The 22,574-nt window shown below is 39.4% G+C and overlaps 1 protein-coding gene across 2 annotated transcripts in view; it reads left to right on the plus strand.

Annotated features, from left to right (window-relative positions):
* MYPN (myopalladin) overlaps window positions 1–22,574 on the plus strand; it is a 48,072-nt gene that overhangs the window by 19,795 nt on the left and 5,703 nt on the right. For both annotated transcript variants that reach the window (XM_009988067.2, XM_086616364.1), the window contains exons 8-15: window positions 407–523; window positions 1,262–1,631; window positions 3,673–4,260; window positions 6,536–6,683; window positions 19,048–19,269; window positions 19,798–19,947; window positions 20,878–20,957; window positions 21,458–21,584. In XM_009988067.2, the coding sequence (XP_009986369.2) occupies window positions 407–523; window positions 1,262–1,631; window positions 3,673–4,260; window positions 6,536–6,683; window positions 19,048–19,269; window positions 19,798–19,947; window positions 20,878–20,957; window positions 21,458–21,584 (1,802 nt within the window). The remainder of the gene's footprint in view (window positions 1–406; window positions 524–1,261; window positions 1,632–3,672; window positions 4,261–6,535; window positions 6,684–19,047; window positions 19,270–19,797; window positions 19,948–20,877; window positions 20,958–21,457; window positions 21,585–22,574) is intronic.

Genomic DNA, 22,574 nt, shown 5'->3' on the forward strand with positions numbered 1-22,574 from the left:
CAAAGAGATAAAAAGACATATATTTTAGTGGGTTGTGAGTATGGAGCACACTCTATTTCTCCAAATTATTTTTTTTCTTTTTCTCCAATTTAAATTTTTTCTTTAGAGAAATTCTGTACTTCGTGTGCTTAAGAAAACATTTTCTAATGTTTTTAAAACACTGTTGACACCTGTTCTACACTTTCATTGGGCATGCTGGAGCACAGAGGGTACCAGTTGCTGCAGACAATGCTGCTAACAGCTGCTGCACGCAAAGGCTGCCAAAATTGATAATATTGATGAAACTAAAATCAAACCGAGCAAGGTGGAAAACCTTAAGGAAATGTCCCCAAGGGTAGTCAAGACTCTGTGTGCTTGTTCAATGCATGTTCACTTCAAGTAATAATACTGCTCTGATGTTTTGCAGAAGAAATTTGTACTCTCGTTATTGCTGAAGTATTTTCAGAAGACTCAGGCAGTTTCACCTGTACTGCAAGCAATAAATATGGCACAGTATCTAGTACAGCTCATCTAACTGTCAAAGGTAAGAGTTTGTCTTGGTCCTTTGCTTGCTAGCAAACACAGATAGAGGAGGCTGCTGCACTGTTCAGTCCAAGCTGCTTATCAAACATACAGATTGCCATGTCTTTTCAAAGTGTCCTTCCCCAATTAGAAATGTGAAGGAACAAGGAACATTAGGGAATGAATCCCACACAACCCTTCCAAACACACAACTTGCTGACCTCAAGATTTGGGCAATAGCCATTTTTGGAATCTCTGGGGACTGTCTAGTTTGCTGTTTCAACAACCCCCTGGTGCAGAGCCCAAAGGAGGAAACGTCAAAACACATTCTGTCGTGCTGCCTACATGACTTATGCTGCCAAAGCACTAAGCAGTTAGGCGAGCAAAGTACAGTACATAAAAGCACAGTGCACTGTTGACTCCAATTCAGCTCAAGTTCTGGCAGTGTTGTTCATAACTAAGAAGTTGGAAAATTCTCTCAAAAGAAAGTTTGAATTTCAAAGATGCTGGTGGAATTCTTGGGGGACGTGCCTGAAGACCACTGCTGGATCTTCCAAACTAGAACTGTGTCTTTTTCCCCTGCCTTTACAATATTCCTTTGTTAAGGGCATTTGTTGTTAAACAAATAAGGTCGAACAACTCAATCCAACAGCTGGAAGGACATCAGAGTGAGTTTTTCCAACTCTAACTTCTGTTATTTCATTTCACTATAATTTATGGTTTTTACTTATGACCAAAAGTTTGATGTTTGCTATTTCAGCACCCGAAGACAGTAGCAATGCTGCTAGCCTTCATACAATGAGCTCAATCAACTTAATTGCTGCTGAACATCAACCTCCCCCACATACTCCTCCTCATCACGTAGTAAACCAAAGCCCCAAACCTAAACTTGAAGGTGTTCTTGTGAACCACAACGAACCCAGATCAAGTTCCAAGATAGGTCTCCGTGTGCACTTCAAGCTGCCTGAAGATGATAAAGGAAATGAATCAGCATCAGAGGATGGACCTGGCACTACAAACCAGATCAGACCCAACTGCTTCCAAGAGAAGATAAATGGACAGCCGATGAAAATACCAGAGCCAACGTCGCCATCCAAGGAACCGCCCCCAGTACTGGCTAAGCCAAAGCTGTAAGTAAAACGGATTCTAAGTCTCGGGAGCATCACTGATATTATTTAGTATGCATGGACCAAAACACTATTGCACTAGAGCAAAACACTCAGACACAGAACAAAGAGACAGGCAGTATCACATGGTGCTTGCCTATTTAACCGTACTCTTAGAAAACAGTCTGCAGAGCTAGATATTTTTTCTGTATATCCCTCCTGGGAAAAGTGTTCTCCAAATTTAAAAGGAAAATGTTTTTACTTTGAAATTCTATTTAATTCCGTAATGTTTTCTGCTGCAAATAAAAGGTGAACAACACTGCTTTTATGCAAGCAAAATAAAAGCAGGTTCTTCAAATATATCTCTCTCGATTCTGAGTATGCAATTTTGCCAAACCCAGACATACTAAGTCTTATGCACAGTATGGGCTAGCAACTAGGTAGCACCTGTAGCCCCAAAAGGCAAACCTCATGATTTTTCTGTCTCACAAACATAATCTCCTCCTAAAACAGATAAAATACTTGGAAATGTTTGATAATGTGAAACCACTTGAATTAAAAAGCACCTGCGTGATTAGTGCACTATGAGTTCAAGGGGAAATTTCAAGAAATAGTATGGTTTTCTTAGAGGACAATTTATGGAATTCACACTGCGGTTTATTAAAAAACATCTTTTCAGCATTTTTGAAACCTCCCAAGCCTAGTTTAATGAAAAGCATGCAAAGTCCTTCGTTTAATTTCTTAAATAGGCAGAAGCTTTAACTTATGACTCAGGAAGGACTTGATAAAGCAATTCATTGGTACTCTTAAGCAGGGATGTAATTTCACAGCATAAACGTTACAAGTGAGAAGACAGAACTTACATACCATGTAGCAGAGGAAGAACTTGGAGTAGTGCTTCTTTGATTTGTTAAGCCCATATTCACAGCCCTATTTACTTTCGGAGCTATAAAGTGTTTAAGGGGGGAGTAGAAGCAGGATTTAAGTTGCCCAATGCTTGCATAAAGCAGAATTTCTCTCAATCCCCCCACCCAAAACTCTAATAAAGGAGTGCATCATTATGCAGATGAATATATGAAGGACACAAAATCAGGATGGCACAACTTCTAACTCTCTGACGTACTTTTTGAAAGCTTGAAATTGTTACAATAATTCTTTTAAATAAAAAGAAGTTCTGTTAACTTCATGTATTTGGTTTGTCAGTATCAGTTGTGGTTGGTCTCAACTTCTACATTTTTCACTTTTTAACAACAGTTACTTACTACTCAACCATTTAGTACATGATCATTTTCCATATCCTCTATGTCCCCTTCCAAAACCAAAAAGGACACGTTAGCCTGTTTTCCATATGCTCTATTTCCATATATATAATAACTAAATAAACTACTTGACAAGGCTAAATAATTTTCCTTAATTGTAAAGTAAAAAAGCCCTGAAGACATATACAGTAGATAACATCTAGGAAACAACAATTGCGTGAAATGCAATGCAAGTCCTCTCTGAATGTTGCACTCCTGTGTGTCATCAAATGTCAATACTGCCTAAACTACGTCGGTAATACCTCTTTTGGTGGGTTATTACGAAGCTTCATTAGCCAAAATGCTGGTTTCAGGACCCACTTTAACAGGAGCTAAATAACTGCGATCTGGCTTACAAATGCTCATTTCAAATCTGATAAACCAAATCCCACTCTTAGTTACACAAGCAGAGAGGTACTAAGGTGACACAGAGCAGAATTTGACAACACCATCCCTTAAATATCGTCAAGTAAGATTTATATTTATATTAAATAATGTTAAAATATAAGAATCATCTTCAGGCAAATAATTTTCAGACAAAAAGCTTTTGCGCCTCTGGCAAAGAAGGAGAGAGGAAGGAAAAGTTTATTTTAGTAGCAAACTAATATTATGCTCTTCTCATAATATTATAGAGTATGTTATGTAGCAGTTTCCCCTACCTATTACTGTATCACAGAATTTTTCTTCACAATTCACATACGGAAATGTAGTCAGCCATCATCTTCAGGGCTGATGATCAATTTTGTTTATCTTTGTTTTATATGCAGTGATCAGACCCAGTTGAAACAGCTCCAGAACCAGGTACTGCTTGAACAACAGCAGGTGCATCAGACATCTACAAGAGAGTTGTCATTCAGCACAACTTTGTTGAATTCTGCTACTTCACTCCATCAACAGTCCACCTCAACTATGTACAAACAAAGCAAAGCCTCTGCTTCACAAGCCTTCAGCTATACCCGACCCAAGCAGTTCCTATCATCACAAACCACGTCACCCACCAGCTCCTCTTCTAGCTCCTCAGTTACAACATTCAGCAGTGTCCCTCAAGGAACTCAAAGAACAAATAACAAGGAAAATTTCACAGGAAATCCTCCACCTGCCCAATCAAGGTCTTCAGGAGGGTTTACAAGTAAAAGTGAACAGTCTCTACCAAGCCCTAAAGAACCCACAGTGCCACCATTAACACTTTCTACATCTAGTGTAAAACAGTTTCATCCACAGAGTGTGACTCCTGCTCCTATCTCCCCAACTGGCCGGATTCAGAATCCAGTAGCTTTCCTTAGTGCTGTTCTTCCTTCACTTCCTACTGTGCCATCAACCAACGCTATGGGACTGCCCAGGAGTACACCAGCCACGTAAGTAGCATAAACCATGTGTGCAGAAGTAGAGACAAGAAACAGTCGTAAAGGAAACTAAGATGTGTTTCTGTTCAGGGGTTCTGTGGGGAGTTTGCTGAAATGCAAGTCATTCATAAAATAGAAAAGCGAGTTATTCGTATATTCTCATCATTTCATCTAAGCTTTTCATTCAGTTAAGAGAGGAAGAGAGAGCAGCTTCTGTAACAAGATACATCAAGTGTAAGAAAAATTCAACACAGAGAAATGAGAGCTTATAAACAGATATATACAAGAATTTGGGGGCTCAGATTCATAAGGCTGTACTAGTGGGAGAAAAGAGATTTCAGGAGCTTGCAGGGTGACTTTTTTGCTTATACAGGCTATTGCTTATAAGGGCTATAAAACATTCTTACCTATTGCAAGCAACAAGTAAAGTTTTAAAAGGTACCTCATAATGTAAGTTATTTCTTAGCACAGGTAAATCTAAGAAATCACTTATATAAAGGTATTTTTCTGGTTGCAATACTTTCTGTATTTAAAGTCCCCCAGAAGATCTCAGCAGAGTTAATGGTTTGCACGTAAATGTTTTAATTGACAGCTAGCATGATTTCTGTGACAGAATGGCTGCCACCACACAAGCAAATAAGGATGATGATGTACTGGAAAGGTGGTAGCCTTCAGAGTTTCTTCTTTACTAGTAGAGTTGAAATTAGTATTCCTTTTGTGGACTACCTGAATCCTGTGTTAGTACAGCTAGCACCAGTAGATTGATACAACTTTTCATCCATTCAAAATTCCTCCAATTTCTGCACAAAGTAAGGAATGTTTTCCCCTTTTACTGATGGTACACTTCAAGGTAGTGACAGCCATCAGTAAGTCACAATCTCCTAACTATCTTGCTGATACTACATCAAACAATCTAATTCTAACAGAGAAAAAAAGGGTCCCTGTATACACAACATTCACCACTCTATGTGCCAAGACATCCTAGCTTCAAACCCTTATTGCACTCCTACTCCCAGACTTCCTAACTGCCCGGCACAGCCACATAATGGCCATCACCCTGTGGCACATGCCTGGAGCCCTTCACTGTCCTGGCATCATGGGCAGGCATTCATAATAAAGTTACAAAGTTCACAGTGAAGCTTTTGACTGTACCCAACTCAAGCCTTCTGCCTGCTCTCACGACACTGCAAAAACAAGCAAAAATCAACTGCAACTACTCTTCTACTTCCCTTCCTCCCCTTCAGAGGTGGTGCACAACTGCTCAAGCACTATCCTCTTTGCATTAATCACACTTACTCCTTGCAAAGTGCTTTACTTTATCAGTTGTACTGGCTTTATCAAATAAATCCTTACAATATGCCTACCAGCTGGAGTAGTTAAATATTGTTTTCTTCATTTCACCTTTCCTGGGTCACAGCCCAGAGAGTCAAAGTGAGAGCGCAAAAGATCAGGAAGGAACCTGAACAGTATCTGTGCTAATCTGTGAACATCTATTGAAGTTTCAGCTTCCTTTTTTGGCGTTATCAGTTATAACAATTCTGGTTACAAAAGCAGTGGAAATCACCATGTCTGCAGAACCACAAAAGGAAGATATCTTGCACCGCAATCACCAGTTATGCCTTTTACCTAGATCTCCTGTTACTGAGATCCCAAGTGCTGGTAAACTACTAGAATGTTGCACACTCCACAGTAATGTGCGGCTGCTGTGCTTCAGCAGTGCACTCTCACAGTCTCCCAACAGTCTTATTTAAGAATTTAACTATTTTCAAACCTTGCCAAAATGAAACATCCATAAAATAAAAAGAACTGTTGATGTTAGGGGTCATAAAAGGGTGAGAGAAATGAAAGAAGTAAAAGTTCATAGGAAGAGTAAATGATCAATGAAGATGTGAGGTAAAGATCAATGAGAAATTGTATTAACTTTTAAATTATTGCCTGATACCGTAAAATGTACCAATTGCATACCTATGGTACCACCTATACACATTTCTTTAGCATTCATTGTGACACCATTATTCTAGGACAAATATAAAAGGAACTTAGATGCTTATTATAGAATTATAATACTTATTCTCTTTAAGATGTGTGCCCTTAATTCCTGCTGGCATGAGAATGGGATATACCATTAAAATAGTACCAAAAAAACCAAATCCCATATTGTGCTTTGGCTTCTGCATAAAGAAATAATAGATTCCTCCAGACAACTGAAGCTTAACATACCACATCACACAGGTGACAAAAAAAAAAAAGTTTGCTGCATGTTAGTATCAGAATTTTCTTTTAATAGCCCAACCCAGGGATTAACAAAGAAAAATCTGAAGCCTCTGCCATTAGCAACAGATGATTCTATTCGGGAAAATAAAGCTGCTCTTGTAAAGGACCTGGAAAGAAAACTGCATTTCAGAGAGAATGCTAATCACCCAAGTAGTCAGCAGGTAAGAAAATCAACTATTATTAAAATAAATTTCACTGGCGAACAAGACATGTATTATGACTTGTAGAACCAAAAGCGTTTGTGTGGTTGAGCTGCTGAGCTCCTTTGCAGAGTGAGCTTTTGTGGTAAGTACTGGTTTGGAATAGTAAACCGGAGTTTTAAGTAGAAAGTATGAGGGGATGCAGCTGCAGAGGGTTTACTTTGTGACTGAGTAGCATTTTTAATTTCTAATCATCTCTATTAGAGACCGGTAGGAATGCAAAACTTTTTTCTTTTCATAGAAGCTTCTGTACATTGGATTTCATTTTTTTGCTTTACAAAAGTTGCTCAACTCATTGCACTCATTCACACACTATGTATTTTTAACAGCAATTAAGAAGTAAAGTAATCAAACTGTGTAATACAAGGCTTCTGTTTTTACTTTGTTTGAACTAAAATGCAGTATTCAATTTTGGAAAACCTAGTTTTCCAAATCTCCCAATTTATATGAATTGACAGCGACTTATTAGGAACTTCACAAAGTTTTGGTAGCTGTTACTGGCATACGTTAGAGTCCAGCAAAATAACAAGCCTTTTACAAAGTTGAAGGAACTAAATATCAGTTTGTTCTTAATTGGAATCAATATATTCACCAGATCTGGGCAGGGTCTACAAAATTAAAGAAGAAATAAAAAATGAAATAATATTTTGAGGTTGAAATCAGTGTAAATCAGGTTCAACCACCCTCGAATGACAGTAGGACACACTAAGAACTACTAGATAGCTCTTCGGTCTGCAGGCAGACAGATTATGCTGCTCTCACCTTGGCCACAGAGCCCTCCCATAGCTGTCCCACCAGCTCAGGCTTAATGCAGCAAATAATGGTTTCCTCTGCTCTGTCGTCAACAAAGGAACTTTTCACAACCTCTGTTAGCCCTTCTGATTGAGAACATGCAAAGATAAGCAAAAGCCATGGAGTCCCTGAAGTAAGTTACCCTCTGTGAACAACTGCAGTGTAATCCCTGTTTTTTTTTATTTTGCTGTTGACCTTTCTTTCTGACAGATCACACTGCCAAAGCACTTTGAGTAAAACAACTGGCAAGCAGTATGTTTTGCAGATGAATCACAAGTGTTACAATTTGTACTTGCTATGGTAGTAAGACAAATTATTTAGAGTGCTACTGTGAAATACCAATCAGTCTTTTAAGTTAACTGCATGATAACCCCTTTAGAAACAATGATCACTACTAGTGTCAAAGTCATCTGCTGACAGCAAAAGTTATTTATACCCTTATTTGCTCTTCTGTATGAGACCAAACTGAAATCTTGATTCCCAAATCCCCAAAACACTGTAAAACTTCAAAGCTAGCACATCTCTAATTGTCATGGTAATTAGAGTGACAATGGTAATGAAGTAGAAAACAAAAATTTTAAGATTGCTCCACAAAAGTTCCCTCAATTTCCCCCCAGTTCCCACCTTTTATTCACTTCTGATTTTATTCTTCCACATCCAGAAAATAATCACTGCTCAGACTGACTACAGCAAATTCCAGTCTGAGTTTTCTCAGTGAAAGCAGTGGCTATTTAACCAGATGAGAAGATGCATAGTATTTTCCAATATTCCTATTGTTTCACCATTTATAGATCAATCAACATCGTGAGAATAATATGTTGGGGCACTGGATTCGCACCCATAGATTTTGTCCTGTTTTCCCTCTTGTAGTTAACACAGAATTAAAAAGGAGACATTTTCATCCTACATACAGCACATCTACATTACATTGATTATTATAACGGTGGGGAAGGGTTTCTTACTCACTTCCTCATAAATACAAATGCAACTCTCCTCTGTATGAGAGATCACTGCATAATGAACGGAGTACAGCATCCAATAAGAACCTTAAAGTGTTAGTTAGCTTCCTTGTATTTTCTACACGCTATCTGAAAAATTCCTTCTCACAAAATGTGTCCTATAGCATATTTTTATTTAGAGAATTGTACTGTAACCTTGTATTTTAATAGCAGTATTTGGTTTAATTTACAATATCTGCAGAGCGTGCAGGGATCATCCAGAATGAAAGCTGCAGGTGACAAGTCTGTGTCTTACAGTACTGGTATTGCCTTATACTACTATATAAAGTGCAGTAATGAACACGAGAGATTTACAGCCTGGTACTCTATTTATTATCTAGCATTTACTTTCATATGAGAAGTGTTTAGCTTACAAGTCAAGATTTTCCTAAGTGTCAGCATTATGCACTCAGCGTGATATCTGATAATCCAGATGTACTCCTTCTGTTTCATCCATCATTCATCACCAACAATAAAGAAATCCAGAATCAGAATGTAGTTGATAATTTCACTGATGTTGCATGAGACAAACAGATCAGTCTCTGGTCTTCTACAGCCATGATAATCATGCAGTGCTGACAGAAAGACAAACACGATTTTGCTCAGATTCTAGCTGCAACTTTGATCAAGTACATGCAATAACAAGCTGTCGTTTTTACCAGAAAAAAACAACACCATACCTGTCATTTATGCAGATGGTAGTATGCTATATTGCCAGGTGAAATCTCCTGACAATTAGAAGTGTTGAGAAGAAAAAGGTTCAGCTATACCAAATGTCTTCAGTCAGATTTGCTCAGTTCCTTCATACAGAAGATACACTAAATGAGGATTCTATGATTCTATGATTAGCTTTATGCAATCGTGGGAAGAGGTTAGGATAAATCCCAGGATATAGGAGACTTAACTCAGTTTCCTCCTTGGCCTGAAGACAGTAGAATTTGTAACTCTTAACTCCTGTAAGAACTGCCTAACTCCTTGCCAGTAGGTAGGTCTACTGTTGGTGCCGTCCCTGTTTGCACAAATAATTAAGCATTCTGTATCAGCAAGACAAAAATCTGGAAAATTCACCTTTCAGAACAGCTCCCTTAGCAGGAGAAGTAAGAATTTCAGGCAGTGTCAGACAAGCCCTCCTTTAGCAGGGCATTTCAGCTTAATGGTTAGGGTTGTTTGAGGAAGCTGCTAGAATCTCTTCTTCCGGTTTGTGCTGGAGAAAAGAAACAGAGACAGACAGAGGGAAGAAGAGAATCACTCTCCTGCCTAGGAACTAGGACAAACACCTGGATTCTTGTCCTTGCTGTAGTGGATGTTTCAGTATTTCTGCAAAGTGCAAGAGGACAAGGAGGACAAGACTTCCCTGTCCACTCATCTCCACCCCTATGAATTTTATTATCACGGACCTCAGAGCTTCCTCTTGGAGACTGAGGCTGAAATGCTGTGAGACAAAGCATCCAAGCCTCATAAACTCAGTGTCTGGGCTACTGAACCGTTTGATGAAAGGAGAGCACAGCCAGTGTTTCCCCACTTCCCAAAATCTGTCAAGCGAGTCCATTTGGCCTTTTATCTTCATTATAAGTAAAATATCTTGGCAATGTTCAGTTAGAATACGTCATGTAGAAACAAAAAGAAGTGTGGGGAGAAAAGGGCAGAGAGAGAATTTGGAGGGATTTTAGCAAATGGAAAAAAATACAAATGTGTAATGCAAACTGATTCTTTTAACCCGGTATTTGAAAACTGCAATAATAAAGGAAAGGAGTGTTAAGTACCTGGGCCTGGTTTATACCTTTTGGTTATAGGAACTGCAAACTGTGTTCACACATCTGTGTCGTTTACTATGAAGAACATCATGTGGCAATGCTGCTTGGTTGTGCCCCAGATAGCAGTCTGGTCACTGCCTTATTTTTAGGACAAAGAGTAAAGCTATAGCTGTTTAGAAAATTACACACAGCCCTCACATGAATATTCTTTACTTTTGCTAAGGAATACTTTGTAAGAAATTTCAGAGCAGAAGAGGTGCAGGGTTTGTCTGAAAGCTTTTAGATCATTAAAACCCACAGCCTGTAAAGCCATACACAGAATCCAACCCATAGACACATCACCACTAACACCTCAGCACGGACCAAACAGAATCATCTCCTCACAGTTCCCATACTAAGCAGTCAGCCTTGGAAAGGTTGCAAGAATAACCAAGAACTCTGTGCCCCAGAGCACAGGAATCACAGTTCAATCACTCAAAAAATGTTGCTCAAAACCAAGCTTCACATTATCTCCCAAAGGTCAGCAAATGTAGGAAATTTTGGACTAAGGATGGGAATTAAACCCCCAGGAGTCCTCACGGAAGCTCATTTGCACTGTACTAGAAATGAGATTTAAGATCCTGACCAAGTCAAGTTACCAGATCTTGACATTAATAAGTATAAAGTTCCAATAATTGTAGGAATGAATATCTGAATGACCACTTGTAGGGTCTTCCCAAGATCTAGATCTAATCAACAACAAAGTACAGACAGGTTTTCCTGGTAAGGAACTGGCTTCCAGAACATATCACCTAGGAAAGGGAACCTGAGCTCCTCATGCTTTTACACACACTCCTAAGCCACTCACTCCAGCCAATAAGTCTGTGACAGTTGGAGATGGAAACCTCATTTGCTTTCTCTTCTGTTTTCCTCTCGTTCTATCACTTTGAGCTGAACTGTATTTTGAATATTGTCTAGCTGTGTACCACAGATGACTTGATAAACTCTTCAAGGGTTTATGTTTACATTTGGACAACATGATATTCACACTTTGTGCCATATAAGAGCACCCAACTGCAAGTAAGTCGCTTCAGTGACACCTCTCCATGGAACATGATAAGCAAAGAAAAGCATGCACACTGGGATCTGTTGTTTTTTGATTCCCACTGCTGAAAGGGAGAGGGAGTTGGGAAGAGAGAATCCAAACTGAACGGAAGATTCTAGTCAGAGTAGCCTACATTAGACATTGAAGCCAAGGAGTGTTACAGCTTGGAAACAGACACTGAGATGCAATATATGCCATTTTCTTAGAGAAACTGTTAACAGGATTTACAATAACTCTGCCAAAAAGCCAATCTAGTAAAAGTTACAAAACTAGCATTAAATTGGGAAATTTGTCTAGAGTTGGAAATAAGTGGCAAACAGAATTATGTTTTTATACAGTACACGAGAATCAACATTCAAATAAAGTTCTTCTAGTCTTTCTATTTGTGGTAATTTCCATGGGGTACTATGCTAACATCAGACTATTTTGATGCTACAAGCTTCTACTAATGGTAAGCATGTGTTTTCACTAAGATCTGAATCCTCCTGAAGTCAACAGCAGATGGGTTTTAACTTCAACAGAACTAGAATTTTAGAACTCATTTGCACACAAATGTGCTTTAAAACTTTCTGGAATTACTACAGTCTATGTAATTCCCCTTTTTGCCAAAGAGGTTCATAGGCAGCAGACTGGCCCAGGAGCTAGATGACTTGACTCCAGATCTAGGAGAACATGATCCAACTACCTGTTCTGTCACAGACTTTCCATGTTACCTTAACAGGTCACTTAGCTTCTGAAGGCCTCGATTTCTCATATGTAAAATGCAGGTGACAGACTTGCCCTGAAGGGTGCCTTGCTGTCAGGTGCTCAAAAAGTGATGGTGATGGGGCCAAAGAGATCGATCACAGAGACAAAACGATGTGAATCTGTACCTTCAACAAGACTTGCACTGGGAGAAGATTTTGTTAGCTGTACTGGTCAAATTACAGCCATCCAGCGGCACCCTACAACAATATTACCAAAGCAGTGCAAAGGCTAGCAGCTCCCTAGAAGAGAAGTTGCTCTTCACTTACCCACTGCCCCAAATTCCCACTAGCACTTGTCTGACTTTTTTTTTTTACTTTTGAGTTAACTTTCTTCTAGCTCACTCCTGCAGAACAGGTCACTGTGGGATCAGATGACTGCCAGTGACGGCAGGAGGGATGTGCGGGAGTGTATGAACATGAGCAGGGAGGAAAGCAAGGGAATGCTGCAGCTAGCACCAGTTGGCAACTAAACTGGTTCAGCTACGTTGTCAAATCGTAAACCAAATCCATCACACATCTCTCTGGCAATGATGCTGCACAAATCACTTACAGGGTACTACTAATGACTAGAGAAAAATGGTACAGAACTCCTGAAGACACATATTCACCAGTGCATCTCCTGGCTTTGTTCTGGCCAGTTTTAACGGACTTTTACCCTTCCACTTACACCCTGCTAATATTAATGCAACCACCACTGCCTACTCCCCTTTTACTAATGCATGTAAGTGAAATATCCAGGTGTCAAAAGTTGCAGTCTACTAGCACATATAGATAATGATATACAGTTTTAATATAGATATATATTGTATATGTTCTAATTTTTACAGAACATTTACACCTCTAGATAGGAGCTTGAATTTTACAGTTTTCTAGCTGGGAGATAACACAATTTTAAGCATCTGGCTACTATATTAAACAAGGGTGTGAATTCCTGTCTGTAAAAATTTCATGTTCCAAGAAAGATGCCAAAAAGCAGCTGGCACCCTATGTTTTGGACCCAAAACTGGAGCTTGAACCTTTGTTCCCTTTCCCTTAGTCTCTCCAGTATGCTGAACTACAGCCTAGTTTTAACGTTGTACCCAGTGATCACATTGACTTGTTCTTTCTGTGACACTTTACGAAATACTTGTCTGAATCACAACCATGAACACTTTGCCCTATTCCACTTACCTAATCATGCTCAGAAATAGCTTTATGGCTTATGTGATAAAAACAGTTCCTCAGAAAGCCATGTTAACAACTACTTTCTGTTCTTGCTAATACTGGAAAAAAAACCTACCAAACAAGCAAAAAACTTGATTAATTCTCTACACAACCGTGTATTTCCTTTTATTTCAGAGACTTCTGTTTTGGTAAGAAGTTTGCTCTAACACCTTCAGTTTATGTATGATGGTGTTAAAATTTTCACAGCAGTGTTAACTTGCTTGTGTCTTGTTTGCTTGTGTGTAAATTAGCATATATATGGACACTAAACAATGCATTTAGAAAGACAGACTGAACTACGAGCACAACGCTTTAGGGCTGTGGGAACCCTAACATCAATATTTTCTAATTTAATATGTATTTTTGACCTTGAAATGACCAGTCCAAACACACACGGTCAGGCTGCACAGTTCCTAGTCAGAGACTGCTGCGTTTGCTTGGAAACGCAGTACCTCTTGTGGCTTCCACGGGCAGAGAAGCAGCCCTCAGGAATGACAACCCAGTGTCCCCAGTGCAGCAATACGCATTAGTTCTGACAAACTGCTGCTTTTACTTTATACCTTTCTCTGTGTGCGCACGCAAGTCCAGAGTCACATGCACTCAAGAATTACGTGAGAGCAAACCTGTACATCATTAACTTCAAAGTGGCCCCATGAAATGCATTCCTTCCTTTATCATATTTTCTTCCGCAAGCAGAATATGAAGAGGAAGAACTGCTCATATTTCTTCATGAAGTAAAGTTTGTATGAAGTTATCTCCAACACATCAGTCAGGAAAAAAAATGGTACACTGCTCACAAAAAACCTTTTCAGATCTAAAACAGAGAGAAGAAACGTTAGGTTAATTACAGTTTGAAAATAATTAAAGAGAATTAAAGGGGAAAAGGGAAGACGACTTGGGTTGATATAAGAACAAGATCAACAAAGCCAAGTGCAAGGTCCTGCACATGGTTTGAGGCAATCCCAAGCACAAATACAGGCTGGGTGGAGAATGGATCAAGAGCAGCCCTCAGGAAAAGGACTTGGGAGTGCTGGTTTATGAGAAGCTCAATGGGAGCCAGCAGTGTGCGCTGGCAGCCCAGAAAGCCAACTATAACTATATCCTACGCTAAGTCCTGACACTGCAATCTGGGACAAGCAAGAGGCCTGAAAAGAGAATGAGAGAGAGATAGAACTCCAAGAGACCTAGAGTCCGAGAGAGCCCTCCGAAGAAGAGTTCTCAAATTCCTGGTCAACCCTCATCTATATACCAGGCATGACGTTGCATGATATGGAATACTCCATTGGCCAATTTGCCCTCAATTCTAACTTCAAATCATTAAGGGAGTCGGGGGCCCTTTGTTCCAGCCTTGCTTCCCCCCAGCCAGTTGCGCTCCTGCACCCTGGCAAAAACACAGGAAGTTGAAAGGTCCTTGCTGTCTCGGTACCAACCATGAACATCAGTGTGCTATCAACACACCAAATTCAAAAGACAGAGCTCCTCTAGCTGTTCAAAAGAAAAACTAACTCTGTCTCAGTCAAAACCAGGAGAGGAAATAAAAGATATTAACTGTCTTTATCAGCATTGTTTGGTTTCACCTGTAGGCAATCATGGCTAGAGCAACCCTACACAACAAATTTCTTATTACATATGACAACTTCTTTTCGACAGCAAAGAATCTGAGAAAAAAAATCAGTATGAAAAACTGCTGACTAAACTCAACTATCTACAAACAACTCTGGACTCTCCCATTAGCTTGCAGTATTTCATTACCTTTAAACTCCACTCCGTAGCATTTTGTTCTGGAGTCAACACCTTACTCACTAACATGATGCCTTGAAGGTGTAATAGTAATTCCTTCCTAGCTCCATTATTTCCCTCTGCTACAATACCATATGAAGAAAAACTCACTTCAGGGACCAAGCAATTATTACGTAATCTTCGATCATACAGTTGAGAATGTATTAAAAATACAATACTGCCTTTTTAATTTGAAACATTATTCTTGTCATTAGCAATTTTCATTTCCAAAACCTGCTTTTGATGCAGTCACCAGAAAATTGAGCTAAAGAAAAATTTGTTCTAGAGATGAGTTACACCATTTTGAGAAAAGTCGTCACATTCACGCTTTGTAGGTCTAATGAAACATGCCTATAGCTCGATAAAGTTGAAGACTGTATACAACTAAGGTAGTCCAGTAGCAGATTTACGTACTGCCATAAAAGAATTATGTTAACTGTTGGTAAGGTTCACAGGGCAGTAAACAACTGGTCTGCTAACTTCCAGGTTACACAGATCGAACAGTTTCATACGAGAGCACAGATGCACGTCACCTCCTTTTTCCTCCTTTGTTCTCTATTACTTTGCACTGAAAAACTGAAAGGGGTTGGCTCTTGCAAAAGCCCTCTTCCAATTTTTAGTCTTCTAGAGTATTCCTTTTGGATTGCAGATTTCGGATCCGACTGAGACGTCCTAACACTTCTCATCCCCACTCATTTTATTCTAACCCGAGCTCAGAGTTGCCCTCTACCGAGTAACAACTCTTCATGGACATACAGCATCTAGTTCTGAGATAACCAATTTGTGAGTCACTTCACCCGCTCTATCCATCAGCCCTGTAAACATACGTAACACCTGAAAAATGGCTTATCTTTACAGAAGGAATAACAGGGCTCAGAAGTGCTCAAATATGATGAATGGGAAACAGGTATGCAAAACAGTGTACTTAGCTTTATAATCATGATGTCATAGAACCAATATCCAGAAATAACTACATAATTTTTGAGAGGTTCATTACACAAAGAACAGTAACATGTTTAAACGGGCATAAATAAGACTCTCTGTACCATAGTTGCTATGTTGCCCCGACCCTTTATTCATGTGGTGAATGATTAGATGATGGAAAGGGAAGGTGGGAAAGAGATTAGCCCTAGCTTAATTAATCCTTAATTAGCCTCCGCATTTCCAAAGGCCGCACAGCATGTGAAATCCCTGAACACAATTTCATTCTTAGAAGAACTATGCATAGTATCTTCAGATCCTACTGGAAAATTCAGACACTCAGGGTAATCCTTTCTCAGAAAGTCAATTTTTTTGCCAAAAATTTTGCTCTCTGCTGCCAAGAACTACCTAAACTACATGAAAAGAACTATTAAAAGCTCTTGAAGAAGTGGAAGAAGAACAAAACTCCAAATATGTTCTTCAGTACATTTCTTGCAACAAAGTATTTAGGTTTGAATTCCTTAATTTATGGGAGACTCTAGAGCCAAAATATGATTGCAGTACATTTTGGTGACATGGCTGTTTCTTAGAACACAGTGGGCACTCTCTGATTTTTACTTGATTCTCCCTTCCTACAAACACACAGGCCTTTTCTCACTATCAAGGATAGAAGACTGGTTGCTTAACTTTCCCTTGGAACATCATAATCAGCTCTCACCATCTAAATGGAATAATGATGGCTTTGGTTGGTCAGAAATAGGAGAATCTCCAGTTTTACACTTGCTTAACTGAGGTTAGAATTTCATCTATTAATGTGATTTGTTGAGACATGCTGCACGACAGAAAAAAAAGCTGAACACGATGAAACTTTATAAGGCTGTTTGTTGATCACCAGCTGTTGGCCAGTCCACAGAGCAAATACAGCCACGTAAGAAAGTGGATGATATCACCTAGAGACTGGCTCCCACCCTTTGGCAGAGGAGCCACACTTCTACAGACCAGCAAGCTCAAAAATTCCTGCCTGGGAAAGGTGTAGTCGCAGTGATATGTTTGAAGAGAGTATCAGAGTGCAGATTGTCCCTGTCACAGTTACAGGTAAGGAAGGTGTCTGGGCTCCCTCTGAACACTCCTGTCACCTCATTTATCAGCACTGCTCCAAAGCTGCGCGGAACAGCCCTGCAGCACCCGAGAAGCAGGGAGGAGTGGCAGGAAGACTCAGTTTCCAGGAAAGAGAGCTCATTCATCAAAAGTCCTCTCCTCCCTGCTCTGACCTCTGCCTTCTCCTACCAAAGCCAGTCTTTACTGGAGTTGGCCTTACAGCAACCCCCTAAAAAAAGATTTTAGATGAACAGACCAATATACAACTTCTACCACTACAGAATTAAAGTCAGATATTACCACGGCATTTATTCCACCATGGCAATTTCCAGCTTTTTTTACTCAGGCCTCGTGGCTGCCATGTTTTCCTCCTCTCACCCCCCAGTTTCAGACCCCTGCCTCCTCAAAACTCCCTTGTAACCTCTCAACCTTTGGCCACTTCTGTCTCCTCAGTCTCCTGAAGAAATCAAAGACTGTGTCCACTAAAATTTTGTGCTGCCTCTTCACCTTTGCTCCTTACTATTTGGCAACTACTGGTCAAGAGCATAATCAGCAGTATGGTGGAACAAGTCAATGATCAGGGATGTAAGACCCAGTGATTTGGGATCTTTGCTGGTTATTTAATTAACTTTAAGATTTCAGACAAAATGCATTTTCTGAACCTTGTTTTTTCAACAAATGGAATATATTTAAGAACAGGCTACATCTTTATTATTCACTAGTTTCTAAAATTCTATTTAAAAAACGAGAATTGCACTTTTGAAATTGCTCTGATATTTCCCTTCCAAGTCATAGATCATTTCCTTTCTATAAGAAAGCAACAAAACCCATCATAGTAGCACTCTCTGACAGATTAAAGCGAGATTCCGAAGATCCATGCTTGCTACAGAAGTAGAATGCTTGCTACAGTAGTAGTACAGTAGTAGAATCACAAGCCTGCTTTCAGAGATGTCCGTGTCCTTCAACAGAAGCAGGAATGCAAGTTCTGGACTGAAAAACTGCAGAAATACAGGCGTGAGCAAACTGATTTAGTTAATGCTATACGCCTACACACAAGCTTCCCCACAAGAGAGTTTAAAATGACTTAAGCAAGATACTCTTGCAGCAGTCTATGTAGCAAGGCAGTGTCTGCTACCAGAAAAGTGCATTGAGGTGTATCTGTAGTGCTTCATCACGCTCAGTTTTGTGCCAAAATCTGAAGCTGACTGTTGGTCTGAACCTTCACATGTCACAGCAAGAGACATTAGTTCAAATGCCTGTTGGTCTAGACAAGCAACATCCTCATGCAAAACAGCTAAGCAACAAGAGGTTTCTAGTTGACTTCAGCGGATTAGAAAAGGCTTATGATCACATCGAACTAGCTGAAAATGGTCATTATGTAGGAATATACCTGTTTACTTACATAATCTGATTAATCTTCCAAGGATTTAAACGTAATATGCTTTGCCTTCTCAGTTACATCAGCTAGATATCTGGTCAAGTTTTAACCTGAAGGTAAATTACTCTGAAAATATTTCACTTACTTTCTAGCTTTCTCTTTTAGTAGGTACAGTTGTCCTTATTTAATTCTGAATTAAAATATATAGCAGTATTCATTTCTACAATTAGCAGGTAACTAATATCTGAACACAAAATTCTCAAATTTTGTATTTTTTCATGTTTTTTTTGATCAACAGCGTGCAAAAGTAGTTTTTTCATAGACTTAGAGGAACTATATGTTTGATTTTTTAGGTGCCTTTGAAAAAAAATCAGTTTCATTAGTTACATTCTGCAAACTTCAGATGCAGCGAGAACCTGCCTGCAGACAAAAGTCAGACTGTTTCAATATGTCCTAGTTTACGTAGGCTTTTTTATTTTCACTCGGTTTAGAATTAGTCTCAAAGCACAAATGACTGCAATTACCAGAGAACACGACTCGTCTGGTTCAGAACCATGCCTCTCTCACTGCAGGAATACAGGATTTCAAGCTTTGAGCAGAGGCTGATGAACGAAATCGAATTTCGTCTAGAACGTACGCCGGTGGATGAATCAGACGACGAGGTCCAACACGAGGAAATCCCTACAGGCAAATACATAGCACCGATCTTCGATAAGAGACTGAAGCATTTTCGCGTAATGGAAGGATCTCCTATTACATTCACTTGCAAAATAGTTGGAATACCTGTTCCCAAGGTAGGTCATTCTCACTGTTAGCAGTAAAGGAATAAAAATCAACTACCTGCTATTTTCTATACATCCCTCTGGGAAGTCTCGCTCCTAAAAACATGGCTGTAGGGAGAGCTCTAAAACAAATTTTCTTCCCCTGCTTTCTAAAAGCTCCTGAGCATGCATCAGGCCTTGATGTGCTGTATGGAATGCCTCACAACCACCTGACTCCAAGAGAAATAGAACTTCATAAACTCCTAAAAAATTAACTTCTCAGAAAGATGAGAACTGATCTGAGACAGACAGTAATATGTCTATAGCCAAGAAGAGAGAACCTGACAGGCCCAGCTATGTAAAGGAGATACGCACCTTTCCGAGTTCAACCTGGAATCATTCTATTTCACACTGTAACTGAGCCGCAAATTTTATAATATTCTAAAATTTTTAATAGCAATTGGTCAACTTATGTCATGTTCTTATCTACATCTTTTCTAGTTACTATTCCACTACAGAGCAAGTGTTAAGTCAATGGTGGGGGGGGTCTGACCACTACAGGTATATTGGTTCAAGGATGGCAAGCAGATTTCAAAGAAAAACCCACATTTCAAAATGAACAGAGAAGAAGATGGAACATGTTCTTTACACATTGAAGCTTCTACTAATGATGATGATGGCAACTATACGATTATGGCTGCAAACCCACAAGTAAGGTGTTTTATTTTCCTCTACAAAAATACCCGTTTCATCTTTTTCTAATATATGTTCATAGGAACATAGTTTAGGCCACCTAGTCTGACATTAAGTGTTTATTGTATCAAAAATCAGGTGCTTCAGAGGACAGGAGAGGAAACCATGTAATGAAGAACGATGAAACTACTCCCCTATTCTTACACATCCTGGCCACAATCATTAAGGACATTTTTTCTCATTAATAACTCCGGCCCTATCTTTTGATTCCCCCTCTTTCCTGATAGATATCTTTGGAGATGTGGTGACAAGACAGACATGATACTTCAGGCAGAAAGAACAGAGCAAGGGCAAGCAAAAAGTTACATCAAATTTAGAATTGGTACCAAACACAATTGTTTTTCATCTAGGATGCAAAGATGTGGCTCTGCAAATAGTCTCATCCCCTGATACCATTCTCCTATGCTCTATGTGCTAGCTTAGCTATTTATTTAGCAGTACACTGAAGTGGATCAGGCAACTTTTTTCAGTTTAAATGTTTCCTTTTTTCTGAATTGCATTTCAGCCCAACTACTTTTCAGTTTCTGTGTGGCTGCATAAACAAGTACGTTAGTACAAAGGTACAAGCAGACAGCACCTGTGGAGACACAGTGGCAAGGATGAACAAGCAGGGACAGGATAAGCTGGTTTACATAGCACCACTAAGTGCATTGCCGCAGCCTCGAAGAGTCTGAGAAACACACTGCTCCAGATACATAAAGAAAATTCTGCCTCAACTGGACTCCACTGCATGCTATTAGCATTTGCTTTGAAAAAGTAACATTTACACTATAGTTCAGTTACTTTATAAAAATAAATCCTAACGCACTGTAATTGTTCAATATTTCTGCTTTGAAATATAATGAGCTATTAACCAACTATTAATTCTGCTTCCATTGTGATTTGCAGGGGAGAATCAGTTGTTCAGGCCACCTGATGGTTCAGAGTATCCCTGTTCGGGGCCGAATATCAACAATTCAGCCTCACAGGTAAAAGGAAAGACAAGTCCTTCAGACGCTCTTTGTGCTTCTTACTAAAGGCATTCAAAATAATAGCTACTGTACTTCAGTTCTCAACCATAAATATGGAAATAATAGTAGCAGTTCCCTCCCAGCAGGTCACTTCTAGAATCTAATATTTTTTTAAAGGCTTCTTCAAATACAGGGACGTTTAAGTGTAAAGTATTTTTCCTGTTGCAGTGGGGTTAAAGACAAGGGATGGATTAGCAAAATGAAATTCAGCCAAAAAAGCAAAAAGAACTGAAGGTCAGCTTGGGAATTCAATGATACTACATGATACAGTTAATTGGATAATCTTTCTAAATGGAAAATATGCAAGTATTAAATTACAATCGGCCCATTTCTTTCTACCCTTTTATTTAACTCAAGCTATTTGTTCATCCTTTTCCACAATTTCTTTCTTTTTTTACGCATTAGGAAAAAAAAAAGTTTGACTTCCAAACATATACATGTAATTTTTTGTGTTGCAGAACACGACCCTGGGTGCCAGAGGGAGACAAAGAGACAGTTCAAGAACGCTTTTTCAGGCCATACTTTCTGCAGGCTCCAGGTGACATGGTAGCACATGAAGGGCGACTTTGTAGGTTGGATTGTAAGGTATTAGCTGTTTCCTCTGTTCATGCTCACTTGCCTACCTCTGTACATGTCTTGCCAGGTGTTTTCGTGTTCTTTATTGCATGCATTAACACTTTCTGTTAACGTTTTAATGCTTCATTTAAAAAAAATTCTTTCATATTGTCATTGTCTCTGAGTTGAATCAGGGGATTTCTTTTTAACATATGCTATATGGAATGAAGAACACAGAAAACACAATCCCAGAAATAGAAGGCTCACATACAAGGTTGTTCAAGTTACTAGATATGTTCACCATGTCTTTTGCCAGTTTGAACTCCAGAAGTTCATCAGGGAATGACAGGTCACTCTGCTCCATTACCAGATTCTTGAACACAATCCAGAACAGCACAAAACCATGAGAAAGAGAGGATTCAGCATGTTGTATTCTGTTCAAACAAATATTCCCATTGTTTTGGACTGAATTACTGAAGATTAATACTCCCTGAAAAGAGGGAACAGAGCCCAGTTCATTTTATGCTTCCCCAGCATGCACAGATGCAGAAACATCCCCCTTTACAGATTCAAATCCCCACATGAAAGAGTTGCCAGAGATTAGAGTACACACAGTGAACACCCTGTTATCAAACAGCTTTAAGAAACTCATCTGCTCTGACATATTTTGGTAGTGCCCGTATGTTCCAGTAGCACAGCAAAGATGGTGGTGCTGACACTGACCTCCTTTGATGCTCCAGAATGTCTCCTACCCTGAAGAGGGTAGAAGCTCTGAAGCAGAAGTTAATGCCCTGAAGATGAACAAGATTCATTACTACTTAATTTACGATGTAAAGTTTACTAGGGAGCATGCCAGAGATTTTGGTTATTCTTAGCTCTGCTATCCTGGCAGAGCTTGTGAAGCCTTAAAGCATGTCTGGTATTGCACAGACCTGGAAGACACGGTCCTCCCTCAGGCACGTTCCACTTCCCTCTTTCTCTGGTTTGTCGAATACAGTTTGGAAAGCAATATTCTAGACA

Source organism: Tauraco erythrolophus, chromosome 9 (assembly GCF_009769465.1).
Source record: "Tauraco erythrolophus isolate bTauEry1 chromosome 9, bTauEry1.pri, whole genome shotgun sequence".
Lineage (NCBI taxonomy): Eukaryota > Metazoa > Chordata > Aves > Musophagiformes > Musophagidae > Tauraco > Tauraco erythrolophus.